The sequence below is a fragment of the Streptopelia decaocto genome (assembly GCF_964273445.1).
Source record: "Streptopelia decaocto genome assembly, chromosome: 5".
Lineage (NCBI taxonomy): Eukaryota > Metazoa > Chordata > Aves > Columbiformes > Columbidae > Streptopelia > Streptopelia decaocto.
The window spans coordinates 16,878,025-16,898,386 of record NC_138659.1 but is presented as its reverse complement, the minus strand read 5'-3'; the positions used below and the strand labels follow the sequence as shown (position 1 = coordinate 16,898,386).

The following is a 20,362-nucleotide window of genomic DNA, read 5'->3' as shown; positions in this document are numbered from 1 at the left end:
CCACCCAAAAAAGGGCAGCAAGGCCTCTGCAAAGGAGCGCCGCTCTGGCTCCAGCCAGCCGCACTGCAGGAGCGCTGCCGCGCTCAGCCCCAACACATGTATCGCAGAGATCCCTGGTCCCGTCACCAGCGTTTAGCAAAATCAGCAGGGGCTGCAGCCACAGCCCTGGTGACCCCGCCGGCACCCACCGCCGTCACGGGCTGCACAAAGTTGTGCAACTCACAGCATCTCCTGAGAGAGCATCCACGTCAGCCCAGGGGTGATCTTCCTTCAGCTGATGTCACTTCAGAAACCGTTACGCCATTTCCCCCCAGATGATGTTAATCCCACCGGGATTTTCGGCCGTACTGGTAGGGCTGAGCAAGGGATGAGTGCAAGACGCCAGTGCTGCTGTGGCTGGGGCACAGCCCTGTCCCACTAGACGGACACCCTGGTGCAGGGTGACAGAGAACTCACTCAGCTACACAGCCTTTCGCCAGTGGCCCCCACAAGAAAAGCTGCTGAACCACCGCTTCATACTGAAGCATCATTTATTAATCACCTGTATCAAGCACACGTCTGCTCAGCAATAGTGCATGACGGGACACAAGAGTTGACATGGAACCTGAAGGGAGGCACGCGGCACAGCGGGGGGGAATTCTGCTGAACCCCCTGGAGAGACAACCCGGGTGAAACACAGTGCTCAGGTGGTGTTGTTAAGAGGCTGGAGACCAGCAAGAATAAAATTCGGAATATAACTAAGATTGCAGCTGACTTGTGCTTCAGCCAGTGATTTTAAAACCAATTACCCTCCTTGCATATAATAAACAGGTGGAAGTGCAAAGAACTTTCTCATTGCCCCAGATGTCAGTGGCAGAGGAAGGACAGCTATTCTTCGATTGGCAGTGAGATTTTGCATCAGATGAAGTATGAAACCCAGACACCACCAAGGAATAGCAGAGTACCAACGTGTTTCCCATTCAACACACAAGCTTCAAGGGGACCCAGCCCCCTGGGCTGCCTCCTCCTGGGCAGGAGGGCCGGGTGCCTGCCCTGGCACCCCACTGGGGCAGCGCCAGTCCCCCTGCGTCACTCCAGAGGCTTCATCTTCCATCCCATTCCTCCCCACAGCAGATGTCTCCCTCAAAAGCAGCCTACAGGTTTGCACATCTGTTGCCTAGCAAGGAAAACACAGGTTGTTGCTCCACCTCGGGCTGTGTGGAGGGAGCCGTGTCAGCAGCACAGACCAAGAAACCCAGAGATCATTCGAGCGGAAAGCCACAACACCCCCGCACCTCAAGTGGGCAGTAATTTGGAGACAAAAGCCAGGCCCACCCAGGCACACGCCAGGACAGACACCTTGGATTGAATCACCATAAACACTTCAGATACAATCTAGAGTTAAGAAGCTCACAGGTTTTAGCAGGGTTGAAACTTATGCCAAGCCACCAATAAATCACTGAGACACCAGAGCTTCAGCTTGATAGAAAAAGGCTCTGAAGGCAGAAGGTGAGGGATAATGATAAAATGTTTCTGCTCTGAGGAGTTTCTAAACCTGCCTGTATCCCACAGCCTGCAGAGGGAAGCGAGCGCCTGGATCCAGTGACAGGACAGAGATCTGCATCTTCAGCTCTTGGCAGGAAGAAAAGAAAAAACAAGCAGCTTTGGGGTTTTTGCCCAGCTCAGTTCCCAAGCCTGGTCAATGAGCATCTGGAGAGAAAATCTGGTGGCAGGAGTTTGCATCTTGAAGTTTTATTTAGCTCCTATTGAAGCAGATGAGTAATAGCCCAGCCAAACTCTGGTGGAACAGCTCTACCATGCTGCACAAACAGGTTGTAGCTCTTCTCTAAAGATTAATCCTGGCACAGCTCTATAATTGCAAATCCAAAGTGCAATTCTGACTAAGAGAGATATGCTCGAAAGATGGCAGAGCAGCTCACAGTCCTAGACAAATGCATGTGAGAACTGAAATGCATTCAAGTTCTACACCTGCACCATGAGATCTCCCTGTCCCAGCAGCGCTATAGGTGACAGACCCCACACGCTGTGTCCCCACGCAGGCTGGCACTCAGTGGGACAGGAGCTCTTGGCACACCCATAGCCAGCTTAATGCTGTGGACATGATGGCATTCAACGCAGGAATTTTTGAGACAAAGTGCTTTCACCCCTGGTTCAGCCTGCCAGGAACAGCAACAATCCAGAGCTGAGAAGGTCAGTCAATATCTACCAATACTTAGAGTACTTTAAACACTGCTCTTCACACAGGAAAAACCCACAGCCAGTTGATCATCCAATTCCTCCCAGACACTACAGGTTTTTCAGTGCAAGGATAATTAAATTAAAAGCAATGAACCACACACCCCATCTATGCCAAGCTGCTTTACAGCTCTGTATACCAAAGTAGCATCACTCCCAGAAAAAGCCTGATCAGCGAATCAAACCTTAAAACTCATTGTGGGATTTTTTTTTTTTCCTGGAAAACCTACCACCTCAAAGGCAAGAAAAAAATTCAAAGACATTGGTCCTTTCTGGAGAAGTTTGGGAAGGGCCATAGTAGTCAGGACTCTACACTAGCATAGAGAGAAACTTGGACTCATGAAATGCTACAGACATTGGATCTCCCAACACACCACACGTGCACACAGGGCAAAAATCAAGAGAAACTTTTAAGTGCAGGATTCCAGCAAGTCCAGCATCAGCAAGATGCAAAAAGTAAACTGTAAGGTAATTCAGGTCTTATTCTAAGGAAGGTCAGAAATGGTTCAGGCAGGCATTTCAGGTGGAGGAAAGAATTCATGAGGGCTCCCCTCACTAAAACTGGTACCAGGGCTGCAAGCTAGAACATGCTGGTCCCCCTCTATGTAGGGCTGTTCCCTGCTGTGGTCCCCAGGAGCAAAGTGCCCACCCCTGGAAAACAGCCACCACCTAGCCCATGCCCACAGCTGCTGAGGGAGCTTCTGCCTGTGCTTGAAGCCAGGTGAGCATTTGCTGGGTGAGCAGTGATGCTGGTTTTTTGTTTTGTTTTGTTTCCAAGAGCATGTGGCTGTTGTCCCTGATGCTGGCAAAGCCCTTCTCCTGGCCAGTCAAGTCTGATGACCGAGCAAGCCCTTTCCATACAGGATCTCAGATTGCCTCAGGCCCTTTGTGTAACCTATGAAGGACCAAAAGTGTCAGTGCTTCTAAGCTACGAGTCTCGTGGGTTAATGCAAAACCAAAACACACAACACGGAAAAGCCAAGCGTGGGACCTAAGACAGACAAATATTGTTCTTTCTCTAGAAGACTCGCAGGGCAGGAGTCCTGCTGAGACACAAAGAATAGTGTGTGCTGTAGCACTCCCTTCCTAAAATATCACCTAAAGACGCTTGTGTATGACAGAATATTTGGCATCAGAGCTAGGGAGCATCAGTGCCAGCACAGGGTATATGCTAGAAACTCCACACAACAGGGTTTTCACATCACCTCAGGCTACAAAGTGCTTACAGGTGGTGTTGGGACCGAGGCTGGCACTGCTCCGAGGACACGTATCCACCACCAGTCCCTTCGCACCCCAGGCATACAAGCAAGTTCAGCTCACCGCAGGCAGCGTCACCCACACAGCCCAAGCCCAGCATGCCACCGCTGCCAGCTCAGATGGTGGCTCTTCTTGGGTTGTGAGGCGGTGACAGGGGAACGCTGTAGGCTCAGCAGATCTGATTTCACTGTCTCTCTCTGCTTTATGTGATGTGAAGACTCAAAAGTCTTCCTGGTTTAATTTAGAGAGGATGGCATTTCTGTTTCTTTATTTACCATAGATATCGACAAAAGGCAGGGAAGCCTTCCTCCTCATCTTCTGCACTGGCGAAGAGCACGTGCATTATAAGAAAGCTTAACAAAGAAATTCTCTATCCAGAGTAAAGTCAAGTGCTAAGGCCAAGTCTTTAAAAGGTCTTACTTCAAGTCACTAAAAAGCGCTTGCCAAGATCTGCTGGGCCTCCCAGGCTCCCAACAAGCCACAGCTCCTGCCGCTCGAGCGCCCACCAGGGCAAAGCCACACACCCAGTGTAAACAGCAAGCACAACACACACACAAGCACACGCCGAAAGCCATCCCGGCCTCCTCTGCACATCACAAAGCAGCAGTAAAGGTTTCAAAGCCCAGTGAAGTCCTTTGCATCTCTCCTTCACAAATGACTCAGAAGCAGGGCTAGGAAGCTCTTTTGTACATTCAACTTGTAAAACACGTGAGGAAGAGGAGCAAGACAACTCTTCTGATTGTTGCTACTGCCTACAGCAAGTTTTGGTACAGATATCCTCTCTTATAGGCACTCAGTGGGTAAAACGTAGCCACAACGAACTTGCCATCAAAAATCTTTCCAGTCAGCATTTTTTGGGCAGCTTTGGAATCACCAGCATTTGCATATTCAACAAAGACCTGAAAGAGAGAGAGAGGAGAAACAGGACTTCCAGTGCAGCCAGTTACCCGCCCCCTCCCACCCCTGCAACTGGGGAAACAGCTCCCAAACTAGTTTTTTCCCCTCTATCCTTGGTTGAGCCCAGAGCAGTGGAGCAAAGAAGCACAGAGCTGCATCTCTGAACCAGAATTTCATCCCTTGCTCCTCATTTCTAAGGGGTGCATATTTGGCACAGTAAGATGAAGTATGACGATGCTCTACATCCTCAATGCTTCTTCTCCCCTTCCCTCCCATATTCCACCTCCCCTGCTAAAGCGGTTTGGGGACCTCCCAGGTTAGGCAGCCTTACATAACCAGGAAGGAACCTGTGCTGTCCTTCAAGACAACCAGCTATTTTTAGCACTGTCATCAGCCAGGAGATTTCCAGGAGCTGAGCAGCAGTTCCGCAGCACACAGAGTGTACATGGAAATAACACAGCCTCTTCCCTCCATTCACTTACTTGGCCTTTACCAGGATTCTCCTTTGGAATAAGCAAGGAAACCACCGGTCCGTATTTCTGACACTCCTCTCTTATGTCTTCCAGGATATCTGAAAAAGGAAAGAGCTGGTTGTCTTTCACTTCGCAAACTAGGATGAGCTAAGAAACAAATGGAGGCCAGATGAACACATCAAGAACACCCAGTCATCATATAGATTTTTCCTCACAATTTAAAATAAACAATCGAGAAGTGCCACAGCAGAAGCTGACACTGATGAATGGCCAAATAACGAGACAAAGTGTCTGAACTGAGGCTCCGGAACAGACCTGCAGGCAGTGAATCCCCAACAGCTGGGTTTGGAGCACATGGACAGTGCTTTTCCTTGGACACAAAGCCTGGTCTTCCAGTAGCTAAAAGATTTGGGATTTGTGAGTGCTTTTTTTTTGTTATGGCACCTGGAGGAGGGGAACTCAAGCAGCTGCCACAAACCCTTCTTTGTGTGAGCAGAACACAACCTTTCCAACAGACATCCCCAGAGCTCTCTAGCTGTTGCCACTCTCATGGATTTGAGAGCAAGCAGAAATGCAAATTCCACCGACACGTCTTGCCACCTACCATGTATAGTTTTTGCTACAGTTTAAGAACTCCAGTGAAATATTTCATTCTCTGCTGAGATCTTGGATAAGTTCACTACCAAACTTTTAAGGATCTCTGCTAGTGGGCTCCAGAGTCCTGCACATGTCCAGCAGGAGCTCAGAGCCACAAACATTCTGTAAGACGACATTGCTATATGGGAATTGCATGACTTGCACCAACCTTCATATTCTTCTTCGCACTGCAGAGAAGCATCACTTAGTACATTTAGCAGCCTCAGCACAGGCGTGGGGAGCATCACCAAATCTTCAATATGGGGAGCTGTTTGACACCCACAGAATGAAAGAAAAGAAATCAAAGTCCAAAGGAGAAAGAAAACAGGAAGCTGACTCAATATGCATTATCATACACAAGCGCTTACTCCTCTTTGCAGTACAGTTTTGCTTATCTCCAATATTACCTGCATTTACAGCCTATATTCTCCCTGTTTCCAACCTATCTTCACCTGTGCACAGAGAGACTCTCCCAAAGGGTTCAGTGTACTCTGAAATTACACTGAGGACAGCACCTGGAATTGCTTTAAAAATTACAAAGCTAGCAGAAATTTAGACTGGAGTTCTATCTACTTAGCTCAGATTCAGAAGTTGATGTGACCTCAAGAGCTATGCTGGTTGAGCAAACTGTGCCACATATGGAGATACAAGAAGATGAAAGAACTACTCTGCAACCTGCCTCTCCTGTTACTGCTACCAGATAAGCTGAAAACAGGCTAGTCAGCTTCTGTAACTCCCATTCTCAAGCTATACTAAGGCATAAGCCTCAGCTTTCTCTAGGATATCTTCCAGTTCTTCCCTAAACACCATTTAAACCCCCCCCCTCTCAAAATCCAACTGCAATACACTGTTTTTAAGACTGCCATACACTCTTGCAACAGAAATGGCAAAAACTACTTAGTTACTTAAACAAGGCAGTGCTATAGAATAAGGCATGGCCACACAGTGGGTGAGCAGTGATCTTGTGAACAACTTCAGAGAAGCAGAAATAAAGCCCCCTGACATGGGGTACTTGGCTCCAGAAAACAGGCAGCTCCAGGACAGTGTGGAACAGCGTTGCATAGACACTACTGTGGAAGAAGGAAACAATCAAGGTGGACAGACTAACACCAAACTAAGAGAGTCACATCTGAGAGGACACCCAGACCTCTAGAAACTCAAAGCAGCAGGGACAATGTCACTTCTCCAAAGTGACATCAGTTTAAGATCTGGGAGCCCAACCTGCAGTACTTGGTGAATGTTAGTGTTTTTATTTCTACTGGCATCTACAGCAGCTGAACACAATAGTGGAACCTCACAGTTATCCCACTTGACAGCAAGAGGGGGGAGAGAAAAGGGAAGAAATGGCTCCAGTTCTCCAGTCTGTGCTTTCTGACTACATTTGCAAAGATCGCAGGCTATGATTTCCTTGTAAATACTTCTCCAAGCTAAGAACAAGCTGAGGGAGCTGTCATCTCTTCCAGGCACAGACGGATATAGATTTCATAATGCAAGAAGAGATCGTAGGTAAGCACACGTTATAAATCTCCTCCTGCCTGACATGGAAGAGTCCTTATGAAAAGCTTAGAGGATGAAAGGCCTTATCAGTCTAGACGATGCCCAGACAGCGCTCAGGGACAGCCCTTCGAAGAAAGGTGTGGCACTCAGATAACTAGGCGTGTTCCAGCTTCGAGTGAACCTCTGGGACCATTCTTCCACAGGAGTGTTGCCAACCAAGAGACAACACCAGATGAACAGGGGTCTGAAAAAACATTTAAGTGTCACCTCAGTCTTATATGCTGCCCCTTTCATTCAAGTAAGTCTGTCCTTCATTTCACATGCGTTTTTTCAGAGAGGGAGACAAACCAATCCCTCGGACTCGGAGCCACCTGGACTTTCTGTAACCAATAGACAAATGCATTTCTTGCAATACCCTTCTGCCCCAGGAGGAACTTGCTGCCCAGCCCTTCTGCTCCTCTTCAAAGGGTCAAGTGATACCAACCACACTGGCAGCACAGAGCGCTGCAGCCTGCCAGGAGCTCAGGAAAGAAGCTGATGAACTGGAAAGTCAAGACTTAGCTGCAAATGACAAGGAAAGTCATTCTCAGCTGCCTTTGCTCTAAACAGAACTATCCTGCCCAAGTGAAAGGCAACGAGAGATCATTTTCTAACTTCTAGGAAAGCAATACTAAATGCTTCTTTGTGTAGACAAGCTTATGTACAAGTTTGGCAAAGAAGAGAACCAGCGACTTAAGAAAACTGAAGCTGTTGTCTAAACTTGTAGCACAAACCACAGAAGCACCTTCCTAGATACAGTTAGAGGTCTGTGTGTTTAGGACTAGACCAGAAAGCACTGCCAACATGCTATTCCCTCTGCTCTAAAGCAATACTGGCTGCAGGGTTCAGTTCCTTCCATGGAAGGTGGCTTTGATTACAACAGTCCCTGTTTCTGAGATGCAAGAGAAGTTTGAAAACAGGAACAAGTTTGTTACCTTTGCCTAACACACAGGAAAGCCAGTATCTTGACGTTACCTCAAGAGGCAATACTTAACATTCACTGCAAGGTACACCAAGCAGCATGAGAAAAGCAGGGCTGAGATTCAAGGGAAAATGCTAGCCCAGCCAGAAGCTAGATGCCTGAAGCATTAGTTTATGCTGCAGAAAAGCTGGACACAGAGCTCTTTGCTGGTGTTCTTGAAAGCAGACAAGCTCTGGAGAATGCTGCCATGTTACTTTTGGAACAGAAAACAGGGAGGGCTATGAGCCTAAACAGGGCGGTCTCAGCCCATCCTTGGCTGACAGCCTGCAACATACATGAGGAGTCCCTGGGGAAACACCACCATTTTATTAAATTGAAGAGAAAGTGCCAGATCAAAGCGACAGTGACATCTGTCTGTGACCTGCCACACAGGCACCAGAAGAGGTAGGCCAGGCACTGCAAAAACAGGCTCAGGCCACGAGAACCCACTGTGACTATTTGACTTGTGCAGAGGAGGCAGTAGCAGATGCCACCACCAGGCACTACCTTTGTTGTTCACGTTCCCAGCTGCTTGAACTGGGAAACTCTGGGCATAAGAAAACCCATCCACCTACTATAAATAGCAGGACACTCTTTAAAAGACCCTTAACAGTCACAATATTAGGTAAGTACGTTGGTTATTTCAGTCCCCTCAGATGAATGCTGCTGCAAATACACTCTTAATCAGTTTGATCAGGGCAGAATTTGCTGAGAATCCAACCAGGGAAAGGCAACAGGCTGTGGGGTGAGAGGGGCAGAGCAGCACTGAGAGCACAGGCATTGCTCCTATCTGCCTGCTGTGGCACCGCAAAAAGCGACAGAGCAGCAGCAAGGCTAGAACCAGAAACAACATAATTTAACTGCACTCAGTGCTGCTTCCAGAATGTGCTAGGAAATCCGTGAGCAAGGGAGATGTGCACAGCTTACCGAAGGGAATGCTGAAGAACGGGCTGCATAAAGCCTTCTCAGCAGAGGCTCGCTTTCCTTGGTCACAATGAAGCATGCTGGAAGAGAAGGGACACCTTGATGCTCTTGCAAGTGACATTCCTGCATTGACAAATCCAACTCAGGCTGGAAGCCAGTACAGAGGAATACCCCATCTTTGGAGTGCTTATGGTACAAAGAGAATAGTGAGAAGCACAGAATCACAGCTAAAGCACACCTGAAGGATCCCTTGAAAACATTTAGGGTTCATGGTACAGTAGGATTTCCTTCTCGATGTCTCTCAGCATCAAATGATGGAAGTGGCTCACTTACAAGTTCACAAGGAACGCGGCACATTCCAGCTCCACCTCCCCAGGCCATTCAGCCCATGTCTCAGGCATGCAGCCTCATGAAAGTGATCACACTCCAAGGAGCTCCCACATCTTTCCACAAATGGGATTCAAAGCAGCTAATAGCCCAGGGCTTGCCTGAGAACATCCTCTACTCAGCTTTAACAGTGGCTCCTGATGCTATTTCTGTCAAGTTCTGTCCTCATTCACTCTGTAGCCTCAGAGCAGAGTCACAGGACAGCAAAAATAATCCCCTCAGGAGATTTCTCAGGAGAAAGCTGCACAAGTACATGTGACAGCAGTGGAGAAGCAGCACTGTCTGCCCTTTTGGACAATACCGCTCTAAAACAGCAAAGTCTCCAGTTTTCTCCAAAGATAAATTCACTGGCAGGAAGTGCAAAGCATCAAAACACCAAATTACGAACATCACAACTGATATTCTTTACGTGCTTTCTCCAAACTGTGCCAAAATCAGAGGAGCTGAAGCATGTCTGCTAGTGGCTGCACTTGCTACTAGCACAGTGGCAGAGATATTTTTTTTAAAAAAGAAAAATAAAGTGTTAGGTGCGGGCTCTAAGTTACCAAGAGCAGGGCATAAGGCTCTACAGAGTGCATCTTTAAGCAATGGTTAGTAAATACGATAGGATACCTTTTGATAAGGTCTCTGAGGTGATAAGCTGGAATGGCTGAATTAACCACCCCTTCACTGGCAAATATGCGATCAATGATGGCAGAACTGTTTGTCTAAAAAGAAAAAGAAACAGTGCTTAGGGAGGAAAAAAAAAACCAACCACCAGTGCAAAGCTTGCAATACCCCATTATTTTCTGGACTGAGAGGCAGAGGGCTCTGGTACTGTGGAGTTTTGTGAGAGGTCCCCAATGCTGAAGTCTCACATGTTAAAGCAGCAGACCCACATTAGACAAAGTTTGTCCCATCTGCCTATGCAAAAGCTGGAAATTTCCACGTGCAGGCAAATTTGCTGTTACTGTGGATGTTATGATGCTGAAAAGATACTCTTACTGGAAAAGGGAACACAAACCAAAATTATTTCATACAGAACAGAGGACAGAGTCAGGCTCCAGGCTCACAACACAGATCCTTCCTCCTGTTTTCTCAGGATACAGACTTATGAGAAGATCCCCAAATTAGAGCTAGCGTTAGACTAAAACCAGCAAATAATTCCTCTGTCATTGTGTTGCTGAACTAGCTGGCAGACGTCAGCCATCCATTCTGTTCTTCCTTTTGTGCCACATTACAGCCAGCACATCTCACCTCCCAGATCTTGGCACAACATGGGCTCCAAACAGACTCCTGGAGCCCTCAGCAACCTGAACACAAGCAGCATTCAGACATGCCAGTCCCACGGGCTAGGCAGGTATTTAAGGCTCTGGAACCTTAATCCTCAAGGCAACAGGATTAGAGAAACATCCTGAAAACCCTCTCTAGTTGCCAGGCGCTAGCTCACAAATCTGGATTACAAACAAGAAGCAGAAGGACCTGTTTGGTGCAAGCAAAAACACCCGCACCAGCTCTCACTCACCTTCCATTCCTGAGATTGGACTGTATGTTTCAGTTTCATTCCTGAGAACATTTCCAGTAAAACAATTCCCAGACTCCACAGATCCACAGCAGAGGTACACTCCGTCTCACTCGGGAGCCCTGCCTGCGCCAGGCAGTTCTGCAGTTCTGCCTCTGGAGCCCGATACCCGTCTGTTTGAATATATTTCACATCCTATGGAAGATCAAACACACAGAAAGAGTAAATTTGCCAGATTTAGGTTCTCCATCCATCCTTAAATCAGTTCACAGACATCCTTCCAAATGGGTCACCAAAACACAATTGCTAAATTGACAGAAAGCATTGTACAGCCAGTTGTGTTAGGCAGGGAGTTCAACTCCCTACACTGCTGCACTGGTGAGGAAAACAGCAAGACTGTTAGGAAGAGAAAACATCTCCCAGCAAAACAGGAGGCATCCCACTAACATCTGATCTCTCTGAATGACAGTTCTGCTGGGAGGAAGAGGCTGGATGTCACCACGGATGTTAACCTCTCATAGAAGTTTCAGGATAAGGGTCAAATACCTACAATAAGCTGCTGAGAGTACAAACAGCCCAGTCAGAACAGTGAGAATCTCCAACAGCTTCCATTACTCAAGTATTGATGTTCTCTGGAACAAAGTGTTACAAGAACAAAGCAGGCACCTAACACTCAGACAAGGAAATTATCAAAGGCGCTTCCTACGCGCCTCTTCCTTCTCCCCCTTGCAGCCAGAAGTGCTGCAGCAATTGACACCTGCCTAGCTGCTGCGGCTGGCAGAGACAAAGAAAATGCCCACATGCTGCCTGTTTAAACGAAAACAGGAAATCATAGACTCACACAAGTGCTGGCTGGAGGGGCTGCTCTGAAGGTCTCCAGTCCAGCTTCCTGCTCACAGCCAAGACCTGATCCGTCAGCTGTGGCTTTGTCTGGCCTAAGACAAGCCACATGCTGCGTCTTTTTAACATGGGAGGGCTTGTTCTAGACACACTGATGCGACTCAAGGAATGACAGAAGAACATGCAAGTCTGCTTCCTGGATAAGGCATAGGATTGAGAATTCTTGCCAGGGGAATATATTCAAACCAAAATCACCTAGTTCTCTGATTGAAAATAAAGTTTACAAAAGACATTTCCAGGCAACAGAGCTCCAAAGTGTTTAATGAACTTAAAAAAAAAAAAAAAGATACACAAATTGCTCATCAGTGTCCCTGTTCCTATCAGCAAAGAGTAGAACCTCTCACACGGCAAAACCAGATGTTTAGTAGACCCACCAAACAACATTTAGAGAGAAAAAAAAATGCCATGGCCAATGCCACCAGCAAAAATAGTGAGATGTCATTTCACTCCTACCATCTAGACCATTTTGAGAGATTTAACTCACTTAAGACCTTGCTCTATGTACAGCCATTCACTGTTAAAACAGTAATGGCAGGAAAAGTTATGCATGGATAAGCTCAGCAGTGTTGTCACACATAAAATTAGTAGTCTTGGCTCAGATAAGGAAATCATACACGTATGCTGCTGGTCTGGGCAGGGGCGGTGAGGGGAAGATGATACCTGGTGCACATCCAAAGCGGGGTCAGAAGGTTCACACCACCAGTGTATTTCCGAGAATGGGCAAAGGAAACTTAGCCCAAAGCAAGCAGATTGGAAGGAACCACAGAAAGAAATAAAAAAACCTGATGAACTGTTATGAGGCAACTCACAGAGCAAGCAGCAAAACATTAAAAAAATATCTGCATTAGACACGGGACACCAGCAGAATGTTTTCTGCTGATAGACAGCAACAGATTACCAGCACAAATCAGCATTCAGCCAAGAATGTGGGAGAACAACAACATGGAGGAGTTAAGAAGTAAAAATATTAAAAACAGCTCCTGTACCAAAGAATTCAAAGATAGGTCAAGCACAGTGGGCTGTACTGTCAATACTAGGTAAACCAGTAAAAAAAGTATATTAATTTAAAACTGCTACATGAGAAATGAATAGAGACAAGCCAAGACAATGCCTACACGGAAAACTCATAGCGCATTTACTAGACTTACTGACCATCACACAGTGATTAAAGGCAAATTTGCTAAGAGGCTACCTGATGAAAAAAGCTTTACTGATACTCCCCCCACAGGTGGTCACTGAGAGAGGGAGGGGTGAAAGGAAGCTCTAACAAGACAAAAGTAGAACGTCCTGAGACTCTTTGCTTTCATCAGAGGCCATGGACAAGAATAAAATGGGCAAGGACAAACTTACAAAACCTAGTATCACCAAAACAAAAAGTGACAGCGTGAAGAGGGAGGGAAAGCCCAGCAAACTGGAAAAGCTGGAGAACAGACAGAGATCTGGCTGTTGCAGTAAAGAATAGACACTGCCTGCACACAACTAGTGTGTGGGCTTTTGTCAAGACAATTACATGGGAAAGAGACATCCAGACTTCCTGAGAAAAGGAAGCTGCTGAAGACAGGATGAAAGTAAAGACAAACACAAGGACACTGCCAGAGATAATGTGATTGACCGGGCAGGCTGACAGTGAAGCCTGGACTACTAATACATATGATAAGGGATGATAAAAGGAAATTCTGAGGAACTAGCTGCTCCCACTTGCCTGACCATATGAAAACTAGCAAACTCTCCAGGAAGATGAGACACTGCTTTTTACAGTGCATCATTAACTTTGGAATTCATGGTCATGTGTAGCACAAAGGCTAAGATATCAAGAGAAGCCAGAGATATGCAAGGAGAATGGCAACACAAGCTTCTGTTTCTGGGGCCAGATGACATTTTAGCCTTTTGCAGAAAACCCTCAGCACCAGCTCAGCTACTACTCTGATCAGGTCACGTTGACTTCTACTCTCATGAGGCCCAAAGCATCACAAACCCACACAACTCAACACAGAGCCAACAGCACATTCCAAACCTGATTGCCCTCTTTGAAGCTAAGTCCAAAGTCAATGAGCTTAAAGCACTCCTCCTCTGCACTCCACAGGATGTTGCGTGGCTTGAGGTCTGCATGTACATAGCCTTTGTGGTGCAGGAACGCCAGGGCTTCAAGAACGTCTCGGGCGCAGTGCTGGATCATCCACATGGAGCAGCCCTGGTTGCTGGAGTGCAGCAGCAGCTCAGACACACTGATGTCCAGCAGCTCAAGCAGAAGACAGCGAGATGGGCCATTCGCAGAGTAGTGGTTGGTGAACACACCATACAGTGTCACTACGGTGAGACACAGTAACAAGCAATTACATGGTCATCATTCTCCACTGCTTTCTACTACTGTCCAGAAGACCACAAAAGCTGCAGGAGGCAGCTCATCTGTTTTACAAGGCATGATTTTCAGAGAGATGGAGAAACAAACTTCAGAAGGAAGCAGCAAGGGAAAACCAGCCACATCACCCCTATGGGTTTTAGAGGACTAAAGCAACAGAGCTGGGTGCCCCTGCTCAGAACAGTCTCCGGGACATGGACAAGCAGGTCCCGGTGGGTAAAACGGGTGTAGTACCACTATTTTTGGGCCACATCAATCTCTTCCTGTGACAAACCTAGCACAGTGGGAAACAGACCTTTGTCTGGGTGCCAGGGTACATTACAACGCTGATAAAAACAACAACCAAAAAATCAGCATTGGGAGAATCCCAGGGCTTCCAGCAGCCACCTCTGAGGTACAGGCTTCCTCCCTCCCAGAGCCCATTCCCACCCCCGCAGGCAGCCCAGGGCTCCTGTGAGGACAGGCAGGCTGGTGGGCGGCCATGGCCCCGCAGGCCAGGGCGGCTGGGGTAGCCCTGCCCAGAAGAGGATTTGGGGGTGACCTGCTTGCAGTGACCTGGGCTGCCTTCCCAAAGAGTGACGCTCACTGCCCCAGGGCAGGGCTGGGGCACCCAGGAGCCTGCGCCGAGGGGGTACCAGGGAGCACCACCGCAGGGATGCCGCTTTGGGGTGTCCAGGGGTGCCGATCCAAGGGGCACATTGGTCTGGGGGTCCCTAGCCCTGCCTGTGGGGGTCAGTTGGGAGGCAAGAGAACCCATAACCCCAGAGGAGCTGGGAACACCCCTGACTGGTTGGGGGCCCTTTCCAGGTTGCGAGGCGGGGGGGGGTTGAGATACTAGTTTGCCCTGGGAGGGAAATGGGGGGTGAGGTAGGGGGTGCCCAGGCGGGGGGAGGCCCGGGGGTGCCTGCGGGGGGAGGCCCGGGGACGCCGCGGTGCCGTTACCGATGTTGCGGTGTCCGCGAAGCTGCTCGAGCGCGGCGCGCTCCTTGCGGAACCCGTACTCAGCGCAGTCGGCGGCGGGCGGGCGGGCGCCGGGGCGGCGAGCGGGACCGGGCCGCGGCGGGGGCGGCACGAACTCCTTCACGGCGCCGGGGGGGGCCCGCGGGTCCCCGCAGCAGCGCACCCGGTAGACGGAGGCCGAGGAGCCGCTGCCCAGCGGCGCCTGCACCTCCCACAGGCGGCCCAGCGCCTCCAGCAGCGGCGCCGCGCCCCACACGCAGCCCGACATGGCGCCGTCCCGCCTCACATCGCCCCCCCGCCGCTCCCGCTGCCCCGCCGCTGCCGCACCGCCAGCAACGGCCCGGCCACCGGCCGCCGCCGCGCTCCGGCCGCCATGACACCGGAAACGGGGCGTGGCGGGGACGGCAGGGTCCGGAGGCTCCGCCCCCCGCGAGGCCGGACCGGGATGCGCGGCCCGTCCCTCCGCAGCCCCGGGAGTCCCGACCGCTCCGCCCGGGGACCAACAGGAGCCCCGTTCCCTCAGCACCAAACACAGCAGGGCAGCCACGTCACTCCCTCAGCCCGGCCACCCCCAAGCCCCGCAACGCCCCCGGCTTCTCATGGCTCCCGGCATGCGGGAGCCCTTTGCAGGTGTCAGGCCTCCAGCAGCGCTTTCGGGGGATATTTCCCTTAACCTCGCAGCTTTAACACGACCCCCCCATCCTGCCCCTTCCCCATCAAGGGAGTTCGGGGTTATACCGAGCTGATGCCAGATCCCCTCCCATCAATGAGCTGCTACATGTCAGTGGGTAAAAAAAAAAATATTTATTGTGCAATCTGCATCTTTTGTCCCAAACTACGCACACACCCTAGACAACATAAATAGAGAGACTGGACCAGCAGTGAGGTTCCCTTGTGATCGGCAGGGTTGGAAGACACTGGTCCATCAAAGATGGGCTACAAGCCCTTGTTTCCATCAACATATACAATGTGGTGCAGGTTTAAGCAACATACATGTATACATACTCATACAGATTTCTGTTTGTGGGGTGGTATCGGCCATGCACAGCATAATCACATTATAGATGGGGTGTGTAACACCTCAGCACCAATCACCAGCTGGCCATGGGCTCTGCACAGCTCTGCTGTCTCTGCTCTTGAGCATGGATGTTCTGGGGGCCAAGCGCTGCAATGGCACTGGCCATGGCACTGGCCATGGCACTGGCCATGCCGATGGGCAAGGAGGCACAGTGGGTGCTCCCACGGCAGAGGGATCCCTGGGGCCGTGTGGGACCCACGACCTCATTCCCTCAGTAGGACCACAGCATGGCTTTGGGTGGTCAAAGACAATTCTCCAGTGCAACCACCCATGGCCCAGGAGTAGCTGGGAGCAGAGGTGCCCCATCCATGAACCCTGAGCCTCCTCCAGCCCAAACCTGGTCTTCAAAGCTTTTCCTCTCAAAACCACCTTTGCGATGAGGGCACGCATTAAAGCTCCAAGCAAAAAGTGCCACCTCACAGCTGCTTCCTTGCACTGGGCCAGGGGTCCACAGGCTGGCTACCCTCTCCTGTAATTCATAGGGAAACAATCATAGAGCAGTATCAGAGCACCGCACAGCTCCTTGTGTCCCAGCCTCGCAAACACATCACCGTCCCAGGAAATAAAGGAAAGCAGTGGCACTGGCCCACAAAGAGCAGGCTGCTTGCTTGGGCAGGTTGTTCTGGTTCATGATGGCTGGGGCAAGACCAAGAAACAAGCAGAAGCTGGAGCAGGGTGTACCAGGGAGCTCAGCTCCCTGACAGAGCCCACTGGCCAGCAGCTGTGCAGCCCCAAGCATCCAGCCCTGCTCCCTGCAGATGTGGGGAACAGCGTGGGATGCTCACAGGATGCTCTCCCTGGCAGAGCCAACTGGGCTGGGGGCAGGCCGGGGCTTCTGCACCCATGCACAAGGACCTAGCAGCTGAGCAAGGCCACCCTCAGTCCCCAGCTCAGCGTGGCCCCTAGCTGCAGACAGGATGATGGCACCACGGCAGGACGGGAGCTTTGTCTTTGCACTGACCAGGGTGAATAGGCCAAGGATGGGGCTGCAGAAGCCATGGCAGGACAGGCTGTGCCCCTCCTAGGAATTTGGGGAGAAGTGGGGTGCTGTAATTCCCCACACACCACACTGGGGCAGCAATGGCTCCTGCCACCCCAGGGCTCCCCCCTCTCCAAAATAATGACCCCAAAAAAGGCAAGTGGCAGGGAGATGTGCCCCTGTCGTGGCTCCCCTGCTGCTACTCAAAGGACAGTAGGTCAGGATGGGGACCCTCCACCTCTCGGCCAGGGGCGCATGGCTCCAGTCGCCCTGTGCTCCCCTCCAGCTCACGTTCTAGCCCTGGTCTCCGGGAGGGCTTCTCTGTGTGGGGTGAGGTCTCAGCAGCCCTCTCACCCACTCGCCATTGGCCGTCCTGGCTGCCCTTATGGATGAGATCGGGCACAGGGAGGGCACTGGTGGGCTGGTCCCCACTTGGGTCTGGGGTGCCAGTCATGCTGGGGACCCCAGGGCATTCTGGAGGGGATGGTTCCCTCGCTCCCGGCTGCTCCTCTGCAGGGTCGGGGTAGGCTGTGGGCAGTTCAGTGGGCTCCTCCGTGCTGCTCCTTGGGCTGGTCCCTGCAGGTGCGATGAGCATGTCCTGTGGGGTCTTCAGGGTGCGTGGTGTCCTCTTCTTGGTGACAGGGGGTGGGGGGTCCAGCCGGGGAAAGGTGTCCAGCCCCACAGCCCTGCAAGCACAGAGAAGTCACATACAGTCCCATGCTGAGGCCCCTCCAGCCCGTCCCAACATCCCCACCACAGGGGGCACACCATGGGGACACTCACCCATCCTCACCAGCTGGCTGTCCCGTGCCCAGCATGGCCCCAGCGCTGGCGTTCACCTCCATCACCCCCACGCTGGGGAGGCCAGACGGCTCCTTGCGGCGCAGGAGGTCGTTCACCTTGGCCCCCATGGCTTTGCCCAGGTTGCGGAGATGCTGGCTGCCAGCGGGGCGAGGGGGATGCGGCGGGGCACCTGCACTGGTTGGGATGTGCTGTGGCCGTGGAGTGGGTGCCGTGCTGGCGCTGGCATTCTCAAACATGCTCTGGTCCACTGAAGGGGGAAAGGGAACAGGGATGGGGTGTGAGCAGGGCTGGAAGAGGGACACTGGCAGGGACAGCACATCCCAGAGAGCTGCCTGCCACCTCCCAACCCAGAAGCACAGGGGACACAATCTGGGGGACAGGGAGGCTGCAGCTTCACAGCAGCTGTGCATGCAGTGGGGGAAGCATAGGGCAAGACGGGGTAGCAGCAAGCCCAAGGCTTCACACTGACACACCAAGAGCATCTCTTACCTGATTCTGAGCAACTTGGGAAGCAGGTTGTGGAAGGAAACAGAGAGAGAGAGAATTTACCAAGGGAATGGCAGGGGGCAGTGAGCCTGTCCCTTCCACACTGCTGTGTGAGGTGCACTGCCAACCCACTGCTCAGACCTGCCATGCTGCCCACGGAGATGGGATTTACATGGGGCTCTTGTTGGCCAGGCATCCACAAAGCAGTGGGGGATCTGTGGGGGCACCTGCAGCCTGGACTCTGCACTGCCCACCCCACCAAGGCTCCCTCTCAGCCCAGGCTGGTTGTTCCCTTGCACTGGCCAAGCTTCCCAGAGACCCCAAGGGCTGAGCCCACTGTGCAGGAGCATCCTGCTGTGCACGGTACACACGTGTGACATCAGCCCTTTGTGACATCAGCCACTGACGGCATGGGCACCATGGTGCAGTAGCCACATGCCAGCTAAGCGAGGGTGATGGAGAGCTTTGCCCTGCCCACTGTTTCCCTTGGAGCTGTGCCCCGTGGCACCAGGACAAGAAGCTCAGAGGCCCCGTGTGCCTGGGGCCCTGACAGCCTGGCCGGTGAGCTTGGTGCTGCTTGCTGCAGCCAGGCAGGGTTGCAGGCAGCTGGTTTTGTCTATGGGGAGGGCTCCCTCAGCACCTCTTGGGCAACGCCATGGCACCACTCAGCCTCCCGTGGCGGATCGGGAGCACCTATGCCAGTGGGTGCTTTCTGGGGACCTGGGCGGGTCCTGCAGCCACATGCCACCTCTGAGCTACACTGGTTTCTCCCCCATGTCTTCCCAGCATGCATCCTCAAAGCTGTGGGTGCTGTCCCCAGGACTGCCAGCTCTAGCCTCCTGTCACTGCCCCCATGCCAGCGCAGCTCTCTGTGGGACAGCTCCAGTGAGCTGCTGGCTGAGCGTTGTGCTGTACCAGTGCCTCAGTGTCCGCCAGCATCCCACACCCATCTCTATCCGTGTCCTGTGTGGGGAGGGATGGTACTCTCCATGCTGGCGGAATGTACCGTGACAGAGCCAGCCACCTCTGCAACCCACGTGGACAGAGAAGGGACCCCAGCACCACTTCTGGTCTAGGGCTGGGCTCTTGCAGGAATCTGATTCACTGAAGGCTCTTTCCTCCCCAGTCCCGCCGGGCAGCGAGCTCCCTGCCCACTGCTGTACCATCTACCGGCCCTGGTTCTCACCCTACAGCTACTACATGTGCACCAAAGGAGCCAGCCAGCAGCACCCAAGCAGCCCCTCCTCCAGCCTGGACACCAGCACGCAGGAGCCTGCAGAATGCAATGACCTCTCCGAAATTGTCTGCTCCTCCTCTGGCTCCTCAGACAATGCCCTGCTCACCAGCAGGGACAGCCTGGCCAGCGACAAAGCCAGCATCACGGTCCGGGACATCCTCGCCGCTTTCCAGCAGCAGCCGGTGCCCCAGCGTGGCTACCAGTGCATGTCATGCTGCCGTGTCTTCCCCACGCTCTGGTCCATCAAGACCCATATCCAGCACAGCTCCCGGGAGGGCTACAGCTGCAAGCTGTACTACCGACGGCTCAAGGCCCTCTGGGAGAAGGGGCACAAGGAGCTGGAGGCTGCAGCCACCGTGTAGCCCCGTTGGCTGGGCAGCGGCCACGGGAGGGCACTGCTCCATCGCTCCCAACAGCGGCACAATAAATTGTTGTAAGAGCAGCTGGCCCTGCCTGCTGCTGCTCTTGCCTACACAACACCTCTGTCAACCTTCAAGAAAGGCTCTTCATGATTTTTCCTTCCCCAGCAGCCAAAAATCTCCCGAGCCCCTGAAAGTACTGCTTAGCATCTCCACATCTCCATGGGGAGCTCTGCAGATGTTGGGAACCCCTCGGCACCCTTGAGCTGTCAGGTCAGCCCTGAGACAAGCCTGCGCTGTGCAGTAGTCAAAGGAGAAGGCTGAAACCCCTCTACCCCCAGCAACATTCGGGGCACCTCGTGGTTGTCACCGCAAGCAAGGGTCCCACAGTGG

General features: G+C 51.7%; 3 protein-coding genes across 7 annotated transcripts in view; 1 reads left to right on the top strand and 2 right to left on the bottom strand.

Moving 5' to 3' along the window:
• Nucleotides 1–512: 512 nt before the first annotated feature.
• Nucleotides 513–15,426, bottom strand: UHMK1 (U2AF homology motif kinase 1). 2 transcript variants are annotated; one of them, XM_082052648.1, is made up of 8 exons: nt 15,009–15,426; nt 13,722–14,014; nt 10,811–11,002; nt 9,919–10,013; nt 8,923–8,999; nt 5,668–5,766; nt 4,872–4,960; nt 513–4,391 (listed from the first exon to the last, which is right to left on the bottom strand). In XM_082052648.1, the coding sequence occupies exons 1-8, from the start codon at nt 15,292–15,294 to the stop codon at nt 4,245–4,247; spliced, it is 1,278 nt and encodes a 425-aa protein (XP_081908774.1). In that variant the 5' UTR covers nt 15,295–15,426; the 3' UTR covers nt 513–4,244. The 2 variants fall into 2 exon arrangements, with proteins under 2 accessions (XP_081908774.1, XP_081908775.1); XM_082052649.1 differs by lacking the exon at nt 5,668–5,766.
• A 381-nt stretch (nt 15,427–15,807) lies between these two features.
• NOS1AP (nitric oxide synthase 1 adaptor protein) overlaps nt 15,808–20,362 on the bottom strand; it is a 43,819-nt gene continuing 39,264 nt past the window's right edge. For all 4 annotated transcript variants that reach the window (XM_082054504.1, XM_082054505.1, XM_082054507.1 and 1 more), the window contains exons 11-12: nt 17,867–18,134; nt 15,808–17,769 (exon numbers count right to left, since the gene is read on the bottom strand). In XM_082054504.1, coding sequence (XP_081910630.1) covers nt 17,283–17,769; nt 17,867–18,134 — 755 coding nt within the window. In that variant the 3' untranslated portion in view covers nt 15,808–17,282. The remainder of the gene's footprint in view (nt 17,770–17,866; nt 18,135–20,362) is intronic.
• On the top strand, nt 19,095–20,285 carry SPATA46 (spermatogenesis associated 46). Its single transcript, XM_082054511.1, has one exon. It carries the CDS (start codon nt 19,574–19,576, stop codon nt 19,970–19,972), a length of 399 nt encoding a protein of 132 aa, XP_081910637.1. The 5' UTR covers nt 19,095–19,573; the 3' UTR covers nt 19,973–20,285.

What these genes read in the sequence shown, in the direction of transcription:
- UHMK1 (XM_082052648.1), bottom strand. Translation starts at nt 15,294, where the DNA reads ATGTCGGGCTGCGTGTGGGGCGCGGCGCCGCTGCTGGAGGCGCTGGGC. An exon ending in TCGCGGACACCGCAACATCG is followed by an intron (nt 14,015 to 15,008) that starts GTAACGGCACCG and finishes GTCTCACCGTAG; the next exon opens with TGACACTGTATGGTGTGTTC. An exon ending in TCCAATCTCAGGAATGGAAG is followed by an intron (nt 10,014 to 10,810) that starts GTGAGTGAGAGC and finishes TTTTCTTTTTAG; the next exon opens with ACAAACAGTTCTGCCATCAT.
- SPATA46 (XM_082054511.1), top strand. Translation starts at nt 19,574, where the DNA reads ATGTGCACCAAAGGAGCCAGCCAGCAGCACCCAAGCAGCCCCTCCTCC.